Source organism: Bufo bufo, chromosome 5, assembly GCF_905171765.1.
Source record: "Bufo bufo chromosome 5, aBufBuf1.1, whole genome shotgun sequence".
Lineage (NCBI taxonomy): Eukaryota > Metazoa > Chordata > Amphibia > Anura > Bufonidae > Bufo > Bufo bufo.
Genome location: NC_053393.1, coordinates 425,134,462 through 425,156,634, shown reverse-complemented (window position 1 = coordinate 425,156,634; position 22,173 = coordinate 425,134,462). Strand labels below are relative to the sequence as shown.

The window sequence follows — 22,173 nt, the reverse complement described above, 5'->3', positions numbered from 1 at the left end:
TCTATAAACTGGAAAACCTCTTTAATAGAATATCTTTACAAGTGTCATATTTGTACATTCTGTGTAAACTGTTAAAAGAATACCACTACTAACATACGGTACAGGTCTAGTAACAGTTTATAAGGCTGAAAACAGACATCTGTCCATCTAGTTCGGCCTGTTATCCTGCAAGTTGATCCAGAGGAAGGCAAAAAAAAAAAACTGTGAGGTAGAAGCCAATTTTCCCCACTTTAGAGGGGGGATCAACTACAATAAGAATAACTCCCTGGATCAACAACCCCTCTCTAGTAACTATAACCTGTAATAATATTATCCTCCAGAAATACGTCCAGGCCCCTCTTGATCTTGTATTGTACTCCCCATCACCACCTCCTCAGGCAGAGAGTTCCATAGTCTCACTGCTCTTACCGTAAAGAATCCTCTTCTATGTTTGTGTACAAACCTTCTTTCCTCCAGACACAGAGGATGTCCCCTCGTCACAGTCACTGTCCTGGGGATAAATAGATGATGGGAGAGATCTCTGTACTGACCCCTGATATATTTATACATATTAATTAGATCTCCCCTCAGTCGTCTTTTTTCTAAAGTGAATAACCCTAATTTTGATAATATTTCAGGGTACTGTAGTCCTCCAATTCCAGTTATTACTTTAGTTGCCCTCCTCTGTACCCTCTCCAGCTCTGCTATGTCTGCCTTGTTTACAGGAGCCCAGAACTGTACACAGTACTCCATGTGTGGTCTGACTAGTGATTTGTAAAGTGGGAAGACTATGTTCTTATCACGGGCATCTATGCCCGTTTTGATTAAACCCATTATCTTATTGGCCTTTGCAGCAGCATTAGCTTTTTTGTTTGGTATTTTTGTTTCTCCCTGAAGAAACGCTCTTTTGAATGATAATTGGAAGGTTATTACTTTATGGTCACTATTTCCCAGGTGTCCACCAACCTGCACGTCTGTTGTTCTGTCAGGCCTATTGGTTAATACTAAGTCCAGTATGGCCGTCCTCTAGTCTGGTCGGGAAAGGTAATTGTCTTTGGTTATTGTCAAGAAACAGTTTCTTTTATGAGATTTACAGGTTTCAGTTTCCCAGTCTATATCTGGGTAGTTGAAGTCCCCCATAATAACCACCTCATGATTTGCCGCCTCGTCTATCTCGTTTAGAAGTAGATTTTTTTGTGGACTCAGGAGTTTATTATAAGCCACCTAATACACCAATTAGTATTTTATCATTGTTTTTTCCTCCATGTATTTCTACCCACAGTGACTCCACATGTTCATGTCCTTCACTTATATCTTCTCGGACTGTGGGCTTTAGACAGGACTTTATATATAGGCAGACCCCTCCCCCTCTCAGGCTTTTATGATCCTTTCTAAACAGACTGTAACCCTGTACGTTAACCGCCCAGTCATAGCTATCATCCAGCCATGTCTCAGTTATTCCCACTATGTCATAGTTCTCCTCACATATCACCACAAAGAGAAGCATCATCACACGCCTTTCACCAAGCCAGCTAGTACAACCCCCCCCCAAAAAAAATACTGCCTGTGGATGGGGCTTTTTCCCTTATGGAGTAGATTTTGGTTTGGCATATCCTTTGTCGTTGCAAGACATGTTAAAAGGGTAGCTACCTACCCCCAATAGGTGGCACTAGGGAGACAGTTTTCAGTCTTTCTGGAGGAGAGCTACTTTGCATCACATACAGTACTAAAAGTTAAACTCCTACCGTAAATGCTACCTGTGTAGCAGCATTTTATAAGAGACCACTTGCTAAAGCTCTGTTCACACTGGCTTTTCCCATATTTTTACTGAAAAAGAAAATACCAGTATAATAATGTTTTTTAAGAGTCCCCATTGACTTCTATTGATTTTGTGACAGTCAAATTCTGTTCAATCAGCTCTGCTTTTACACTACTGTACTCTGCAAGAAAAGAAAATGTGATCAATCCCATTAATGTCAATATATCTTAGGCTTTTATAATATATACTTATAAGATGACTATGAAATATTGGGTCAGGAAATGTGATGACTTTTGCTCTTTATCTGGTTTATATTACTGTTATCCCTTGCAAACTGTTATATCCCTACCACCTGATGTCAACCTTGAAAAGAAACATTTTCTCTACAGTTTACATCATGCACCTTACTAACAGGTCAGAGAAATACATTTTTTGTGGGAGTGCTACTTTAACTCTTTCCCTTTCAAGGATTATCTCATACGTCCTCATAGGGTGGTACTTCAGTAGTCAGTATGAGATACAGCTGTGCTCCTGACAGATATATGTTTCAGGCTTTATAGCAGCTAAGAATCTAAGCTTTAAAATAAGACAAAGATGGAATTGCTAGCCACGATATATCCCAAGATACAGCTGGATAGAGCTGAGAGATGGGAACTGTATATACCTACAGCTCCCATTTCTGACTTCATTTCTAAAGGCTCTATCTCTGGCTGTATAGCAAAGCTGTATGTGAAAAGTGTCTGGCTACCAGAAGTGCAAAACGTCCAAAAACTCCTGCCAGCGAAAAGCTATAGAAAGGGTTTGCAACTACTTTTTTTTATTGTTCATTTTGCTTCCTAAAGTCAAAGTTAAGCAACAACCGTCTTCATAAAAAAAAATGTCGTACCATTTTGCTTCTAGAGAGTGTAAGTTCTTCACCTAGCTGTTGGTGCTTCTGATGTGACGTTAAACAGTCTGCGGACTGCTCTCTCTCTGCTCCGTCACATACTTCTCTCACGGCCATATGGTCAGATTGTCTAGATGCAGTTTTGGAAACCAAAACCAGAAGAGAGCAGACTTCCTATATATCCTTTATACTTCCACCCCTCTTATGATCAACTTCTGATTTGGGCTTCCAAAATTGCGTGCAGAAACCTGACCATGTGGCCGTACCCTTACAGATAACAGCGGAGTGGGGAGAGGATTCAATGAGGGCAGGTCACATAAGCCATAGATAGAGAGGAGAGCACACACAAGGCAGTTTGTAGGGGACAGCAGCAGCATCCTGGAGACACTAACATGCTCTTAAATTACAGTGTCAAAGTTCAGCTTTGGATCTTGACACTGTAATTTATGAGCATAACCAAAGTGTCACAGTTGCGAGATGAAGCAAGTCTCACGATATTTGCAGCAAGATCGCAAAGATGTTAGCCTTTAATTTTTTTACTCCATATTTTCACATTATCATATAATAGTATGAAACTAGGATTACAATTACGGACACAAAATGACCATTCATTTCACACGTAAAAACACTGTTTACCGTTTTCGATCCTGTACAGCTTCATAAAATACAAAATGCCCAAAAAAAAAAAAGACGTTAACTGAGTTAATTTACATGCACGTATATTAACTGCTTACGATTCTCACAGCCCATAAAGAAAAGTTGTACATATTTTATGTGGAGAGGAAACAAATTATAAGAATGAAAAAGCAATATCGGTGCTATCGAGTATTTGTCAGCAGCCATCACATATACTGCAATAGTTATACCAAGATACTGTCCATTCATGGAGGATATTATTACAGCTGTAAAAATAATGGCAGACACCGTATATCCTTGCCGAGCAATATGAGCAGAATATAAACATACCCCAAAAATGTTTAACTTGCTGACCCCTTGTTTCAATCTACCCTTTAATGAATCTGCATAATCTGATTCTTCAAGACACTAAAATGGCATTTACAATTTAAAGTCATTTAGGTTGGTAAAACTACTGACTACTATCGACAGCAGCAGTCTCCAACCTTCGGAACCACCACTCCATAGCTTGTCCATAAATATCATTTTTATCTAATAAGTAATGGAATACACATGAAAGTTATTGATTGACACAATCGTATTGTCATCTTTGGTTTTAACACTTGCTTTTCAGGAGCAGTTTTAAAGCATAAATGGCAGCAAGCCTCCAGAGAACACATATGTCCTCCATTCCATTACTGGATATGGTGTAAGACAATGTGATTCATATTTCCCTGCTACAAATTAGCTGCCTCAGGTATGTGTATATTCCATAGCTGTGCATCCATTAGAGGCGGTGGAAGTTTCCTGCGGAGAGGATCTCACAGCCAGTGCAAACTGTGCTCCGACATGAGTGTTTGTGCAGGAGATTTTCATTCTCACTTCAGCTCTGGAATCCTGTGCTGACCAGGCAGTCATAACGTCGCTCCTGGAAGAGATCACGTGAAGCATTACAAACATGAAACAGCTTGACGTTCTCCATCATCTAATCATGTGATATCACCATCATCCAGAGAACTATAATGATGATGGGTATTCCCATCTCTGGGAGTCACAGAAACAGCACGGCACTACACTGTTTCCACATCTCACAAGTTATGGATGTTTCAGTTGTTCCAACCACCTCTGGCTGCCACATCCAGTTTCCAGGGGTTTGGGTGGGGGGCATTCTTGGGACCAGTATCTATCAGACATTTGTCTGTGGATATGCTATCAATGCTTGAGATAATAATACAAGCTTACCCTCTGGGAACTGTTCTCATTTCTCGTGTTGAAAAGTAATCATGTGTAAACTTGGCAAAACTGTAGGTTAGATTAATACTAACCTAATACATATGTACGGAAACCACAATAAAAGGTATACAACATATAGCAACATTCCAGGTTTTTACATGTTTTCATCCAAGTACCTAAAAACTTTTCTCAGGTGATCCTTTCAGTAAAGAAATGCAGAGTACATAGACAATAACTGCTGCTGCACATTACTGAGATTACAGCAGTAGTTGTCAAAACATCCCCATCTAGGCTAGATATTCTTTAAATGATGACTAACCTTTCACACAACTTTGCATAAATCAATAGTACAAGCGACCACAAGAAACTTTGTAATATGTTTTATCAGTGAAAAATGTCTAGTTCTCCTGTTATCAGCTATTTACCAGCATCCCTGCTAATTGCTTTTCACTTTGAAAAATGCGCTTATTCCTGTCCAGGATAGTTCATCTGTGCAGAAGGATTATATTACACTTGTTAATGCAAGTCTATGGAGATGGGAGGTGAAGGAGTGAGCAGGATCTCATAGACAGGCACAGACAAAGAAAGACTGCATGGCTACATAGGAAGCTTATAGCTCAACACAAATGCTTCATTCACAACCATGCAGGTCAGTACTTCTGTAATGTCCTCTATTATCCTGATCCTGCTTCTGAGTGACTGTGAGACGGTTAGGAAGGGGATTCTCCTTTACTTTCTGTGTGCAGTAGATGGCAGCTAGTCTCCACCCACCATGTCTGTGAGAACTGCAAACTAGATATTCAGCAAGCACAGAGGAAAACTGCTACAAATGCCAGATACACATGATAAAATGGCCAGAAATAGTGTTATTCCTCATCTACACACCATACTATTGCTGAATGCAGAGTTTGTTGAAGGCTCAGTGAAGCTTTAAGCACTACAGAAAAAAAATGAGTGTCACAAAACAAAATGTACAGACTTCACTTTGCCAATTTTTCTGTAGTGTTACAAGCAAACTACCGATCCAGCTTTCAGCTAAGGCACTTAATTTTATTGAAAACTGACCACAGGCTTACACATGGGGAGGGGTAGACCACAATGGGCATTTGCTGTCTGGTCTTATATAGCATACATGTATGGAAACATTAAAATATGCATTGGCTCTGCAGGGAGCAGCCGTGGAGGTTGGTGGTAAATGTGTCTGGCATGGTATGGTGGCATAAGGTTGACTGTTACAGATATGGGTACTTTGCTATGAGAGCACCGACTGTGACTAATATATGTTCTTGTGCATCTGTCCATGTCTATGATCTCACAGACTGCCTGTGATAAAAGTAGTCTGAAATGGCCAATTTTGAACATTTCAGCCAAACATGGTATAAAAATTCAATGTAACCCATCACTTGGTATTTTGTGCAAGCCCAGCATGTTGTTTTTTTTATTTTTTATTGCTTTCCTGGTCGGTCAGTTTAGTCATTTCATGTTGGTGGGATTGTGTCTAGAAACCATCCCATGTATAGCTGGCTTTTGACAAACATATATGCCCCATGACAGCCTGGTGGAAAGGAAACCATGCGAAGAGACCACAGTTTTTTCATTTTAATTCCTGGCAACCTGCTTTCAGGTCTTGAGCTTGGGCTGATTTGCCACCAAACAGAGAATCAGAAGTTAGAGCAGTAGCCAAAGCTGCATAATTATGTTGTTTTAGGCTGGGTTCACATTGTGTTTTTTTCCAAGCATTTAATGTCTACATTGGGGAAAACAAAGGATACAAAAACATAGCACACCACACTTTTCTATCCTGCAGAGTCTATACAGTATATGTGGTTTTTTTTAACAGATGCATGTTCGTTTTTGTATTTGTTAAATGCTTGGAAAAAAGGGATGTGAACCCAGTCTTACTTCCACAGATAGACATATTTAGCAAAAATGACAGCATACATTAACGTACAGTATATGTTTTTTTTACAATAGATTTCTATGGTGATGGATGCCACTGTATGGCATCCGTTTAACATATACATTTTTTGTGGTGTGAACGCAACCTAACTTCCACAGGTATTGACATCTTTTGCAAAAATGATAGTAGGACGTACGGCCATACTGGTTGTCACTCACAATCATCATCTATTATTTTGTTCAATAAATAGGAAAGCGTCATTTTTGCCATGCAGAGATGAGAAAGAAGCCAAGTCAAAAGTGATTACAAATAAGACTGCATTTCCTATGGTCACATTTTAAAAATGGCACTGTACCATTACAGGAAAATGCCAACATCTCAGTATATACTGATTAAACATATAGAAGTCCCTTCTCTGGGTGCAGACCCTGAATACATGGGTTTTCTTTGGTAATATAACTTACCACTGGATTGAGTTACAAATGTCACTTTATATGATAGCACCATGCCTACAATACAGAGGACACAGGCGATGAATCCGAAGATCTGAAAGAAAAAAGGAAATCATGAGAGATATATATATATATATATATATATATATATATACACACACATATACACATACATACATACATACACACACACACACACACTATTCCAAATGTGGAACATCACTGGTCAGAAAGTATCAATATTACTTACAGTTCTGAGACTTTTGAACTTCTGAATGTACAGTATGCAACACAAAACTACTGAGCTCAGGGATACTGTTATATAGAATGTAAAAATTATAAATCAGTAGGGCTGCAACGATTAATCAAAGTTATCCATAATATTCGATAACTGGATTCATTGTCAACAAATCCTGTTATCGAATAATCGGCCGATTCGTTGCTATGCGGGGCCGGAGCGGGCGGACAGGGTCCTTAACCAGCAGTAACTTTTACCTCAACTTTAAATCAGCGCATCTTTACTAACTTACAATGAAGCTCCGGTAACAGGCAGAGCGGGCGGCGGCGTTACGTCACTTACTCAAGTGACGCGCCTGCTCCGCCTCTCTTCATTCATAAAGTGGGCGGAGCAGGCTGTACTGGAGCTTCATTGTATTTGTAAGGTAATAAAGATCATAGAGCTGATTTAAAGTTCAAGTAAAAGTTACTGCCAGTTACGGAATAGTCTGAATACTGATGTGGCCCGGTGTATTGGGAGATCTGTGGATGGCACTGTTATGGGGAGGGGGATCTGTGGATGGCACTGCTATGAGGAGGGGGATCTGTGGATGGTACTGTTATGGGGAGGGGGATCTGTGGATGGTACTGTTATGGGGAGGGGATCTGTGGATGGCACTGTTATGGGGGAGATCTGTGGATGACACATATAGCATACGGATATAGTGTCATCCACTGATCCCCTCCCCATAACAGTGTCATACACAGATCCCCCTCCCCATAACAGTACCATCCACAGATCCCCCTCCCCATAACAGTACCACTGCCATCCACAGATCCCCCTCCCCATAGCAGTGCACAGACCCCCCTCCCCATAACCGTGCCATCCACAGATCCCCTCCATAACAGTGCCATCCACAGATCCCCTCCATAACAGTGCCAGTCACAGATCCCCATCCCCATAGCAGTGCACAGATCCCCCTCCCCATAACCGTGCCATCCACAGATCCACTCCATAACAGTACCATCCACAGATCCCCATCCCCATAACAGTGCCATCCACAGATCCCCTTCCCCATAACAGTGCCATCCACAGATCCCCCTCCCCATAACAGTGCCATCCATAGATCCCCCTCCCCATAACAGTGCCATTCAGATCCCCCTCCCATAGCAGTGCACAGATCCCCCTCCCTTTGACAGTGCCATCCACAGATCCCCCCCCATAACAGTGCCATCCACAGATCCCCATCCCCATAGCAGTGCCAAGATCCCCCTCCCCATAACCGTGCCATCCACAGATCCCCCTCCCATAACTGTGCCATCCACAGATCCCCTTCCCCATAACAGTGCCATCCACAGACCCCCCTCCCCATAAGAGTGCCATTCAGATCCCCCTCCCATAGCAGTGCACAGATCCCCCTCCCATAACAGTGCCATCCACAGATCCCCTTCCCCATAACAGTGCCATCCACAGATCTCCCTCCCCAAACCAGTGCCATCCACAGATCTCCCTCCCATAACAGTGCCATCCACAGATCCCCCCCATAACAGTGCCATCCACAGATCCCCCATAATAGTGTCATCCACAGATCCCCATAACAGTGTCATCCACAGATCCCCCATAACGTGTCTTTTTTACATTGTAATGCAAAATTTTAATAATTATGTAACTCCTAAATTTGTTTTAATATGGCCTTTGAACATAATTTTTCAAGTGAAATCATATAAACTCCTTTTTTTTTTGTCATTTTGGTGTTTTTTCCTGATTAATCGATGAAATTATCGACAACTAATCGATTATTCAAATAATTGTTAGCTGCAGCCCTATAACTCAGGACAATTCATTTTAAAATGGTCTAAACATACTAGAAAAACTCGATTGGACCAGCTGATTTAGATCAGATGGACCAGCGATGTGCAATGAAACCAGGACAATGTATTTTTTTGCAGGTATCCATCCCAATACAGGATAAAATTACCATCGTAATAATCTTAGATAGTGGGCCAGATGTATAGACACTGCTATGAATTTAGTTTAGTTCTGAATAAAGTACCACTATTGTATTCAGCAAGAATGTAATAGTCTAGTGGTGGAGTCCTCTGATCATACTTTTATGACATATCAAATATGCCATGAGAGTCTATGGTGGGAAACGGCAACGGTGATGGTATTCTTATTCTAGATACTGACCACACTACATGCATCTAGCTGTGTACTGCTAGTAGGGAAGGTATGGGGGGTTGCAGCTGTTGCAATTACAAACGGGACCCTAAAGCCACTCACCACATACACTGACTGGCCTACTTCTTCTCTGCTATCATTGCAGAATGCCTGGTGGTGTGCATGTCTAGATACAGAGCACTCTGAAGCGGGAGGGAGAAATAGTCTGCAGCACCGGAATCGGGAAGACAAGGAATGTTTTCAATAATTCTGAATAACCAAATAGCTCTTAATAACCTCTGAAAAGACCCCATGCCCAGTATAGCAGAGCTTAAAATGCACAGATGAATACTGCGCTGAAACAGAGAACTCAATATATTATCTTACCGATCCAGCCACTAATCCACCAACGCCAGAACTTTTGACAGCAGCCACAATGGAGCCAATAAAGAGCAGGAAGGTACATATGGCATAGTGTAACAATTCCTAGAATGAAAGAAACCCCTCAAAAAATGAACTGATGTTCTAATACACATTCTCATTATACTAGTACAACTTCTTGGGGTTCACAAGTTCATTTGGTAATAAATGTATTTTTCTCATCACTGCACTGGGCTTGTGGAGAAGAATCCTCTACTGCAGGGGTACTCAACTGGCAGACCGCGGTCCGAACCCCTGCCATCCCTTCAGCTCGCTCCTCCAGCGCCTGCATGGGGAGGAGCTTCTGCTCTTTCCAGCGCACTGGGCGCTTCCTAATCTCCCAGGTGCGCACTGAATAAGACAGGTCCCTCCACATGCAGGCACCCGAGCTTTCATCCGACACCTCCACGTGGAGGGAGCTGTGTTTACAGGTCCCTTCTCTCCTGCAGCAGCGGCACGTAAGGGAGCTTCAAGCTCCAAAGGACACACACGGAGAGGGGGGTGGACATCACCACTGCCACCAATTAAATACATTTCACATTTGGGGGGGAAGGGAGGAGAGGGGTACAGACAGGCGGGAGCACATCACTGACTGCAGGAAAGGACTCCAGGGTGTCAGTGTCGTGTTCCCATCTTTCCTGGGCCTCTCTGTAAAGTTAAAGGTAATGATTTTAAATAAAGATAAAGCCCCATCAAACCACGATAGTTTTGTTCCACATCCAATCCCCATTATTGGGGGATTGGATGCGGACCCCTTCATTTCAATGGGGCCGCAAAAGATGCAGACAGCGCACACTGTGCTGTCTGCATCTTATGTGGCCCCATTGTAATTAAAGGGAACCTGTCATCAACTTTATGCTGCCCATAACTAACGGCAGTATAAAGTAGAGACAGGTGAGTTGATTTCAGCGGTCTGTCATTTATAAGTTAAAAGTAAGGCTGGGTTCACACGAGCGTGTCCGGATTAGTTCCGGATGCGTCCCGGTGTGTTGCGGCAAACCCGCGCGAGTAGGAATGCAATTGCAGTCAGTTTTGACTGCGATTGCGTTCCGATGTTCAGTTTTTATCGCGCGGGTGCAATGCATTTTGCACGCGCGTGATAAAAAACAGACTGTGGTACCCAGACCCGAACTTCTTCACAGAAGTTCAGGTTTGGGTTCGGTGTTGTGTAGATGTAATTATTTTCCCTTATAACATGGTTATAAGGGAAAATAATAGCATTCTGATGACAGAATGCATAGTAGGTGATCAGTTGAGGGTTAAAAAAAATAAAAAAATTAACTCACCTTCTCCGTTTGTTCGCGTAGTTCTCCCGGTCTTCAGTTCTTTAAAAAGATGAACTATGGGCTAAAGGACCTTTGGTGACGTCAGATCACATGCTCCAATCACATGGTCCATCACCGTGGTGATGGAGCATGTGATCTTACGTCATCAAAGGTCCTTTAGCCCATAGTTCATCTTTTTAAAGAACTGAAGACCGGGAGAACTACGCGAACAAACGGAGAAGGTGAGTTAATTTTTTTATTTTTTTTAACCCTCAACTGATCACCTACTATGCATTCTGTCATCAGAATGCTATTATTTTCCCTTATAACCATGTTATAAGGGAAAATAATACAGTGTATAGACAGTCACCTAGCAACCGTGCGTGAAAATCGCACCGCATCCGCACTTGCTTGCGGATGCATGCGATTTTCACGCAACCCCATTCACTTCTATGGGGCCTGCGTTGCGTGAAAAACGCAGAATATAGAGCATGCTGCGATTTTCACGCAACGCATAAGTGATGCGTGAAAATCATCGCTCATCTGAACAGCCCCATTGAAATGAATGGGTCCAGATTCAGTGCGGGTGCAATGCGTTCACCTACCGCATTGCACCCGCGCGGAAATCTCGCCCGTGTGAACGCAGCCTAAGTGGTTGCCGAGAACCAACATCCCAAACATTGCAGACTGAGCCTGGAAAAGAGTCACGGCCACCTGAGAAGAGTCCTGGTTATTCATGAATTCCTGCCCACCTGCTGATGACTGACAGTCTTCTACCGAGTTTTCTCTCTTTCTGTCTAGGAGAGAACTGCCAATCATCAGCAGATGGGCGGGAGAGCAGGAGATTATATAACCATTAATAACCATGACTCTTCTCAAGTAGATTTGACTCTTTTTAAGGCCTGGGCTGCAATGATTATGATGCTGGTTCTCGGCAACCACTTACTTTTAGCTCATGAGTGACACACCGCTGAAATCAGCATTTCTGTTACAAATTTATGCTGCCCTCAGTGAGGTTAGCATAAAGGTGATGACGGGTTCCCTTTAAGGGGTCTGCATCCAATCCCCCAATAATGGGGATTGGATGTGGAACAAAAATACATATGTCTGTTCTGCGGCTTGGGTTGCCACCCGGCCAGTAGTTCACCGGCAAGGCTGGTATTTTAGTTCCCCTGCCGGAATTTTCCTGTAAGGACTGTTACTAATGAGCGCTTCCATCGTGGAGCGCTCATTAGTACAGCCTTTACCTCCACCGCCACTTGTGCTAATCCAAAAAATAAAAAAAATTACCTCCCCACAGCGTGAGCAAATGGAGGTGGAACACTCCCTGCTGACTGGAAGCTCAGGACAGGACCTGCAAGACCATCATCACGTTGGAGCACCGGTCCTGTCATGAGCTTCTAGTCAGCAGCGAATGGTCACCGCGGCGAGGTGAATGCTTTTTTTTTTTTTTTTGGCAAAAGCAGAGAAGCGGGCACTACTGGTGGCATTATTCTTACTGGGGGCACTAATGGTGGCATTACTCTTACTGGGGGCACTAATGGGGGCATTACTAATTCTGGGGGGCACTACTATTAATGGGGCAATATGAATTATGGGGGCGCTAATAAGGGCATTATTTATTCTGGGCGCCACTAATGGGGGTATTAATATTACTGGGGAGCAGAGTATGACAGTGACGTAACACACCATGTTAAGCCACGCCCCCACAACTTGGCCAGTATTTTTTGTTGAGAAAGGTGGCAACCCTATCTGCAGCCCTCAAAAAAGAAAGAGAAAAAATGCCAGTTTTCACACTAAAAACAATTATAAATCTGAATGTAAATACGGTAGTTCTACAAAGTTTGCAAGGCATTACAAAGATGGCATCTTTACTGTTGGCGCTCAGCTTGGACCTTCACATGACTGCAGACCCAGGTATGTGAACCTTTAATAAAACTAGTTGAGTACCCCTGCTGTACTATCTAAAATATAACATTAATCATTGTAGGTGATCAACCAGAACTCATTTCTAACAATCGCATTTGCTCTCAAGAATAATTTGATACAAGGAAGGAGGGCATTGGCCGTGCCGCCTCATCAGCCACCGCCACTGAGAACTATAAATGCTTTTTGAGTAATGAGCCATACAAGCATATTAAAGATTTACCTACCGCTAGCGGCCACGAGACACAAGTGAGCATCCTGTAAATCCGGAATAGGTTCACCACATAAAAGATAATTATGAGGATCATGAAGCAAATTGTGACAACTTCAAAATAGCGGTAAGCACTGTAGTCTGTCCAGTTGGAGAACGTCACGCAAAGAAAGGCAATCAGCAAACACAGCTGGAAGAAAATAAACGGAGAAACCAAGAATAAAAAAATACATACATTAGTCAGACGTAAAAAAAATAATAATAATAATAATGACGTCTACAAATCTTATAAAAAATAAAAATCTAATTAAATGGCAAATGTGAGCTTGATAAAGACCGTGAGGTCGAAACGTCGCTGCTGATTTAGGTGTAATAAAGGTATTGGAAAATATCCATTGGAGTGCCGTGGCTACGGGAACCTTAGGACCGGGATCCAACGCTGCAGGCACCACCACAAATTGGAATTAGGCTACTTTCACACTTGCGTTATTCTTTTCCGGCATAGAGTTCCATCACAGGGGCTCTATACCGGAAAAGAACTGATCAGGTATGTCCCCATGCATTCTGAATGGAGAGTAATCCGTTCAGTTTGCATCAGGATGTCTTCAGTTCAGTCGTTTTGACTGATCAGGCAAAAGAGAAAACCGTAGCATGCTACGGTTTTATCTCCGGCTAAAAAAACTGAAGACTTGCCTGAATGCCGGATCAGGCATTTTTTCCCATAGGAATGTATTAGTGCCGGATCCGGCATTCAGAATACCGGAATGCCGGATCCGTCCTTCCGGTATGCGCATGCGCAGACTGAAAAAAAGGTGAAAAAATAAATGCCGGATCCGTTTTTGCCGGATGACACCGGAAAGACGGATCCGGCATTTCAATGCATTTTTTCGACTGATCAGGCATTTTTAAGACTGATCAGGATCCTGATCAGTCTTACTAATGCCATCAGTTAGCATACATTTTGCCTGATCCGGCAGGCAGTTCCGGCGACGGAACTGCTTGCCGGATCTCTCTGCCGCAAGTGTGAAAGTAGCCTTACTGGGTAAACTATCGTGTAAATGGCAATAGTATATACCAATCATGTGGGTAAAGTAAAACAGTGGTAGATGGTCCTTTATGTCAAGGTCAAGGCTCTGGAAGGTATGATTGACGGGAGAGAGACCTCTGGCGTGCATGTCAGAGAGAGCCAGAGGATGGAGACTATGTCAGTCATTTACCGTAGTTTTTTTTTTTTTAGTAAATTGGCCATATAGTGCTTTATAGAGTAAAGAAATGGTTGTGAAATAGGTTAACACAGTCCTTTATTAATTGCCTCTGACTACATCTGAAATAACAGCTCTCATGCAGGTCTATGTGTCTCCATGGTAACCGACTACAAACGGTGTAATCTGCTTCTGCAGTCATATTTACTTCTATTTGTTTTCTAATTCTCAACAACTTACGGAACAAACGAAAGGAAGTACGACTAAATAATCAGACTACACCGTTTTTTGTAGTCTGTTACCACGGAGATGCATTGGAGTTGTAGACACAAAATGATGTGAAACTCTACTTTCAAAGTTCCTTTATTTTGGGAGTGTTGGAACAATAAAACGATGATGATGATGTGAAGATGGCAGGCCTATTTACCTGTAGACATGATTAACCCTTTCCCAACCTCCGCCATGCATGTACAAGTCAGGTCTTTAAAAAGGAATCGCTTAATAAATCCATGCTATTAAAATCAGCTTGCATGTCTGGGTGCTCCTCGAGCTTCATCCATTGTATTGTGCAAGTGTCGAACACAGTGGCGATAGCGCTGCCACAAGACTTCAGGGCCAGGCATGAATACATCTACATGCCTGGTCCTGTCAGTCAAAGAGGTGGGGGGTGCCGCATGTACAGAGTGAGCGGCGCAATAGCAATGCTCTTGTTGCAACATGGGAGCAAGAACATTAGATTCAGCTGGCAAGTGCTCATCGGACATGTAAGCTGATTTTAATCAGATGGATTCCCTAGAAACATGACGCCCGCTCCATAGGCATCATAGCCACTGGGTTTCTGCTGTTTTAAACAGCATCATTTTGTAGCTAATGTCTGATCATTTAACCCCCTCAGATTTCGTGGTCAATTGAGAAAACACCAGAAAAACTAAAAAAAAAAAAAAAAAAAAAAGTGGTATCGGGGCAGATTTTATTACCCATTTCCTTTAAAGGGCTTCTGTCACCCCACTAAAGTGATTTTTTTTTTTGGGCTAGTTAAATTAGTTATATAGCGATATATTAAAATATAATTGTGTTCCTTACTTTGATCCAGCAGTTTAGTCAAAAAACGAAGTTTTATCCTATGCAAATTCGGTCTCTACCAGCAAGTAGGGCGTCTACTTGCTGGTAGCTGCTGCAGAAATCCGCCCCCTCCTCTTGTTGATTGACAGGGCCAGCCGGGATCTCCTCCTCCGGCCAGCCCTGTCGGCATTTCAAAAATTGCGCGCCCGTGTTGAATCTGCGCAGGCGCTCTGAGATGAGGAGGCTCGTCTCCTCAGAGCTCCCTCAGTGCGCCTGCGCCGATGACATCATCGAAATAGAAGACGTCATCGGCGCAGGCGCACTGAGGGAGTTCTGAGGAGACGAACCTCCTCATCTCAGAGCGCCTGCGCAGATTCAACACGGGCGCACGATTTTTGAAACGCCGACAGGGCTGGCCGGAGGAGGAGATCCCGGCTGGCCCTGTCAATCAACAAGAGGAGGGGGCGGATTTCTGCAGCAGCTACCAGCAAGTAGACGCCCTACTTGCTGGTAGAGACGGAATTTGCATATGATAAAACTTCGTTTTTTGACTAAACTGCTGGATCAAAGTAAGGAACACTATTATATTTGCATATATCGCTATATAACTAATTTAACTAGCCCCAAAAAAAAAAAATCACTTTAGTGGGGTGACAGAAACGGGATTTTGGGTATAGAGCTGAGGATATGGGTTGCTAGATGGCCGCTAGCACATCCGCAATACCCAGTCCCCATAGCTCTGTGTGCTTTTATTGTGTAAAAAACCCGATTTGATACATATGCAAATTAACCTGAGATGAGTCAGAGCTTGAAAATATGACTCTTCTCTGGTCACACAAGTAAGATATGACTCTTTTATGTTAATTTGCATAAAAGGCGGGAAGTATAAAAATGCATAATACTTATTGAATTCATCTGCAAATAAAATTAAAAGTGTAATTTATATGTTTAGGGTAACACAATGAACATTTAGAAACGCTCAGTGAGGGGACAGGTTCCCTTTAAGGCCAGTTTCACGCGCAGTATTTTGGTCAGTATTTGTAAGACGCTCACACACACCTGGGTGAAAGTGTCCTAAATGAATACAAAGCAATTATAGAATAAGGGGGTATTCAATATTCAATTTCCTTCAGTTTTGTGGTGTTATAAAGCCGAAATTGCAGCTCACAGCAGGGTAGTTTTCATTTTCCAGTTTCAATATAGCACAAGATGCCACAAATTTATTATGAGTAGAGGTGAGCGAATTTCATATTTTGAAAATCGTTCACACTTCGTTTGGTGGTAAAAGCAGAATTGCGTTATGGATTCTGTTACCACGGACCATAGCGCAATTCCATGACAGAATGCATAACGGAATGCCTTTAGAGCAGTGGTGGCGAACCTATGGCACTGGTGCCAGAGGTGGCACTCGGAGCCCTCTCTGTAGGCACCCACACCCTGGAAAAAGTCTATGGTGTACCAGTATGCCTTAGACTTTTCCTACCATTCATCAGCGCAGGGCGCACTATGAACAGCACAGGCAGCACATTGAATGTAGGCAGGCTATTATAGATAAATGATAAAGTACATGGAAGATATACCGTATTTTTCGCTTTATAAGACGCACTTTTTCCCCCCCAAAAGTGGGGGGAAAATGGCAGTGCGTCTTATAAAGCGAACACTGCCATGTTTACTTTGGTGACGCTGATACATCGCAAGCCGCAATGTATCAGAGGAGTGGGAGGAGGGGACGGAGGCTGGCAACACTCGCGGCGGGGCCCGATGCAGTCACTGTACTGTAATACATCGGGCCCCGCTCACGGCAATTATCACATGTACAGTCTATAATCTTCAAGCAGTATCTCTGCTTTTAACTAGGGCATTCCTCTGTAGTGCAACTCACTATGAAAGCGGCAGGCAGAGCGGCAGCGTAACCTTGCGATGCTCACTCATTCACGCTCCTCCCACTTCCCTTCATGAATGAAGTGGGAGGAGCGTGAATGAGTGAATATCGCGAGGTTACGCTGCCGCTCTGCCTGCCGCTTTCATAGTGAGTTGCACTACAGAGGATTGCCCTAGTTAAAAGCAGAGATACTGATTGAAGATTATAGACTTTACATATGAAAACTGCTTCATTACAATCTGCTTTCTTCTATACCAGTACTCACTATGAAAGCAGCGGTCCAGCCGGCGCGTGACGTCACTCACTCGGTCATGCTCCTCCCACTTCATTAATGAAGCTGGCAGGAGCGTGACTGACTGAGTGAGTGACGTCACATGCTGCTTTTATAGTGAGTACTGGTCTAGAAGAAAGCAGAGCATTTAAAAGATTTTACATATAAAGTCTCCTGTGTGCCCTGCCCCTGAGGTGTAATGGGGGTCAGTATTCGCACAGGGACAATATACTGTGACACATATGATACTGTGACCAGCATAAGATCATCTTATGCTGGTCACAGTATCATATGTGTCACAGTATATTGTCCCTGTGTGAATAGTGACCCCCATTACATAAGATGCTATATATGATGCTACATCCCCCATAGTAGTGTATCATCCACACATCCCCCTCATAACAATGTGTCATCCACAGGTCCCCCCATAACAGTGTCATCCACAGGTCCCCCCATAACAGTGTCATCCACAGGTCCCCCCATAACAGTGCGTCATCCACAGGTCCCCCCATAACAGTGTCATCCACAGGTCCCCCCATAACAGTGCGTCATCCACAGGTCCCCCCATAACAGTGCGTCATCCACAGGTCCCCCCATAACAGTGCGTCATCCACAGGTCCCCCCATAACAGTGCGTCATCCACAGGTCCCCCCATAACAGTGCGTCATCCACAGGTCCCCCCATAACAGTGCGTCATCCACAGGTCCCCCCATAACAGTGCGTCATCCACAGGTCCCCCCATAACAGTGCGTCATCCACAGACCACCATTAGTTCAAAACCCAGCAAAAGCACACCTTTTGGTTCAAATATTTTTTTTCTTATTTTCCTACTTCAAAAATCTAGGTGCGTCTTATCATCAGGTGCGTCTTATAAAGCGAAAAATACGGTACTGTATTGGTATTCAGGTTAAATTGCCGTGTTGGCACTTTGCGATAAATAAGTGGGTTTTGGGTTGCAGTTTCGGCACTCAGTCTGTAAAAGGTTCTCCATCACTGCTTTAGAGGCATTCCGTTATTCATTCCGTCATAATAGAAGTCTAGGGGCTGCAAAACGGATCCGTCCCGTTTGCGTTATGCATTCCGTCATAGAATTGCGTTATGGTCCGTGGTAACGGAATCCATAACGCAATTCTGCTTTTACCACCAAACGAAGCGTGAATGAATTTCATAACATGAAATTCGATCATCTCTAATTATGAGGTAATGTCAGGCTTGTGGGGATTGGCCAAACGCTCTAATGCCCCTGGTGGCTTGACCAAAGTGGTTTACTTGAATTTTCAATACCTGCAAACCATGTCTTCTCTTTTCTCTAGCCACCTACCTCGGCCATTACCTGCACACCTACAACCCTATTTTATTCTCCCATAACATGTGGACGCCCCCAGCTTTTAGTCTAAATTGCAATATTAAACTGTGAGAGATCTTATGTCCAAGATAGGCTCTGACTCCAACTTTTGCTCTAAAAATCTCCCTACTGGGAATTTTCTAAACATGCTATTCCAGAGGATTTGACATGGCTAAAAAAAAAAAACACTGACAAAGAACCCATGGCCCCCAAATTGATCTCTCTCTTTTATCATATGATATCAACATTCAAACAGAGATACGTTCTGGCCCACTTGAGAAGCTGGGAAAAAGACTTAAATAAATCTTTCACAGACCCTGAAACAGTGGCCATTCGCTTGAAGTCACATGGGTTTTCCCGATGTATCCGTACTCAAGAACATTCTTTTAAGGTGATGACTAGATGGTATAATTATCCACAGAAGCCTAAACAACTGCAGCTATCCCAATCTGATTTATGTTGGAGATGTGGAAATGAGGTGGGTACACTTCTCCATATTATGTAAGTTATTGTCACCAAGATTAGTCTATCCCCTGAGATGGTCCTGTTGTGGTTGCCTAACTCCTCCTGGACACCCTCCAGATATAATTTGCCCACATTACTAGTTCAAGCAGCCAGCAGCTGGCTAAGCAGAGAACCCCCTTCTATGGATCTCTGGTATAATAAACTAAACCAACTCTATAGAAAAGAGGAATTGTCCAGTTGGGCATCCAGGCAACATTAAAAATTTGTGAAGCTTTGGCAACCATGGAGACGGTTCAGGTTAACCCATGTGGGTGATGGCACGCCTATTGCTTAATGACAGGATGTATTTCTCTTTTCCGAGACCTATTGTATAAAATGTGGTATTACATGAGATGTTTTGCTTTTGTATAAGACTCTTTAATGTTTAGGTACCTCTTCTTTTGGCTTTGCTGAATAACTTGTGATTTTGTGAACATTTTAAGAATGTACATCTGTCATGAGACTTTATCCTCAGGTTTTCCCCTTTCCCATTCCCTACCCCAGTTCTACCCCTGCCTTTTTTGTATTGAAAATCATTCAATAAAAAAAGATTTACACAACAACAAAAAATATTATGAGGTGTGTGTCTCTTAATAAATTGGGAACATTTTACTCTGACAATCTTCAATTTAAAGAGGACCTTTCATCTGTTTAACCCTAGTCTAATTAGGGTCTTACCTTTTAGGGCGACCCCCACTGATGTCATTGCACTTTCTTTTTTTTTTCTGCTGTTGTCCCCCGTTGATTTCGGCGCCTTATATTTTAATTAGCCGACTTGGTTATACTAGGCGGAGACTGGAGCGGTTCTCTTCTCCCTGGCTGTGAGTGCATCCAATCAGAGCTCACTGCTCATAGCCAGGGAGAATGAGCTCCTCCCTGGCTATGAGTGGTGCGCTCTGATTGGATGCACTCACAGCCAGGCTAATTAGAATATAAGGCGCCGAAAACAACGGGGGACAACAGCGGACAAAAAAAAAAGTGACATCAGTGGAGGTCGCCCTCAAAGGTAAGACCCTAATTAGACTAGGGCTAAACAGATGAAAGGTCCTCTTTAAGGCTAGTGTATAAAACCCCAGGCCTAATAAATCTCCAAATATCCCACCCTGTGTTACCATGAAAGGAAAAAACTTATAGCATTTATTAACCCCTTAGTGACCACCCATACGTGTTTTTACTGACGTAAACAAAGGGGGTTTTAGCTAAACGGCTGGCTTTGATCAATCATTACATGAACTTAAAATGGTGCATTAAAAACTATAACTTGTCCTGCAAAAAATAAGACCTCATACAAGTACATTTAAAAAAAACAAAAAAAGTTCTAGCTCTTGGAATGCAATTTTTAAAAAATGTGCTTGGTCACTAAGGGGTTAAAGGGGTTAGAAAATGTATTGCCATGATGCCTATTGCATCTTTGATGCCTATTGCATCTTACCATTAGTTGAGAGGGCTAGCAAGAAATATATTCCTTCTAAGGGGGCATTCACACAAGCAAATATTTGTTCCGTATTCATTTAATTGGGGCCGCAAAAGAGGCACCATGTCCATTCCGCGTGCCACCAAAAAAGTAGACCATATCCTTGACTGTTTTGCAGACAAGAATAGGCATTTGTGCGGGATCTGCAGAAGGGCCAAATGCGGGATGCACACGAACAGTATCTGTGTTTTGCAAATCCGCTATTTGCAGACTGCAAAACTGATACGGTCGTGTGAAGGGCCCTAAAACTGAGATCTCCGGGCAGCATCTGCTTGTCGTAAGCAATGTTGTGGAGAAGACCATATGACCCACCTGAAAGCAGCAGTGAGACAGATCGCTAGACACCAGTTGACTTACTTACACGGATTCTTTGTGACCAGACATCCGGTAAGCTACTTACTCAGAAATATACCAACAAGGTATTTTTAAGGAACCATTTAATTTGTGCAGTCAGGAATTAGATTCTTATAGTAAAATGAGTTGTCAAGTGTTCTCCATGATGACAAACCATTCAACCTATGCACAGGAACACCAGGGAAAATAACCAACCCAATCTGTATGGGATACCAGGGAATATAACCAACAAATCCCTTCCAGATTTGCGCCAAGGAATCCAACCTAACCTTTTTCCATTTGGACACCAGTGTTTTTAACCTATTATATACCACTGACCACCATACATGTAGATTACTACTGTTGCCTTAGGGTAAGTCATCTGTTAACAGCAGATACCAGTGCAGGGGTATTATCATGCTAAGGCTACTTTCACACTAGCGGCACGGACCTTCGGCAGGCTGTTCCGTCGGATGAACAGCCTGTCAGATCCGTCCTGCCGCTAGTGACTGTGTGCCCCCGGACTGCCGCTCCGTCCCTATTGACTATAATGGGGGCGGGGGGGGCGGAGGCACGGCAGTGCACGGCGAGAGGCTGCCGGAATAAAACTACGACATGTCCGACATTTATTCCGGCAGCCTCTCACCGTGCCTCCGCCGGAACTCCGCACTGCCCCCATTATAGTCAATGGGGAAAGAGCGGCAGTCCGGGGGCACACGGTCACTGGCGGCAGGGCGGATCCGACAGGCTTTTCACCCGACGGAACAGCCTGTCGGAGGTCCGAGCCGCTAGTGTGAAAGTAGCCTAAGAAGAGCTGTCTCACTATATGGATTATAATTTTATATGACAACTGAACCAGGATTTCTGCTGACAAGTCCCAGAATCTCAGGGACTGTGGTCTTCTATAATCCAGTAGCTCATCCCACAAGTACAGTACTATTGTTGTCCTGTAGTTTTAGCCTTGCTATGCCAGCCTTTTTATGTGGCAGTACCAAAGAAGAATAAACTATATAAGATAATGCTTCAGAGAGCCACTGGGTTTAGTTCCCCACAGATGTTCTACTTTATTGCAAAACT

General features: G+C 43.1%; 1 protein-coding gene across 2 annotated transcripts in view; it reads right to left on the bottom strand.

Moving 5' to 3' along the window:
* Nucleotides 1-3,138: 3,138 nt before the first annotated feature.
* Nucleotides 3,139-22,173, bottom strand: part of CMTM7 (CKLF like MARVEL transmembrane domain containing 7) — a 56,716-nt gene continuing 37,681 nt past the window's right edge. Inside the window, exons 2-5 of one of the 2 annotated variants that reach the window (XM_040433384.1) lie at nt 13,040-13,213; nt 9,589-9,687; nt 6,837-6,918; nt 3,139-4,167 (exon numbers count right to left, since the gene is read on the bottom strand). In XM_040433384.1, coding sequence (XP_040289318.1) covers nt 4,154-4,167; nt 6,837-6,918; nt 9,589-9,687; nt 13,040-13,213 — 369 coding nt within the window. In that variant the 3' untranslated portion in view covers nt 3,139-4,153. Of the gene's footprint in view, nt 4,168-5,914; nt 6,283-6,836; nt 6,919-9,588; nt 9,688-13,039; nt 13,214-22,173 lie in introns of those variants that run through there. The other variant, XM_040433385.1, reaches the window with a different exon arrangement.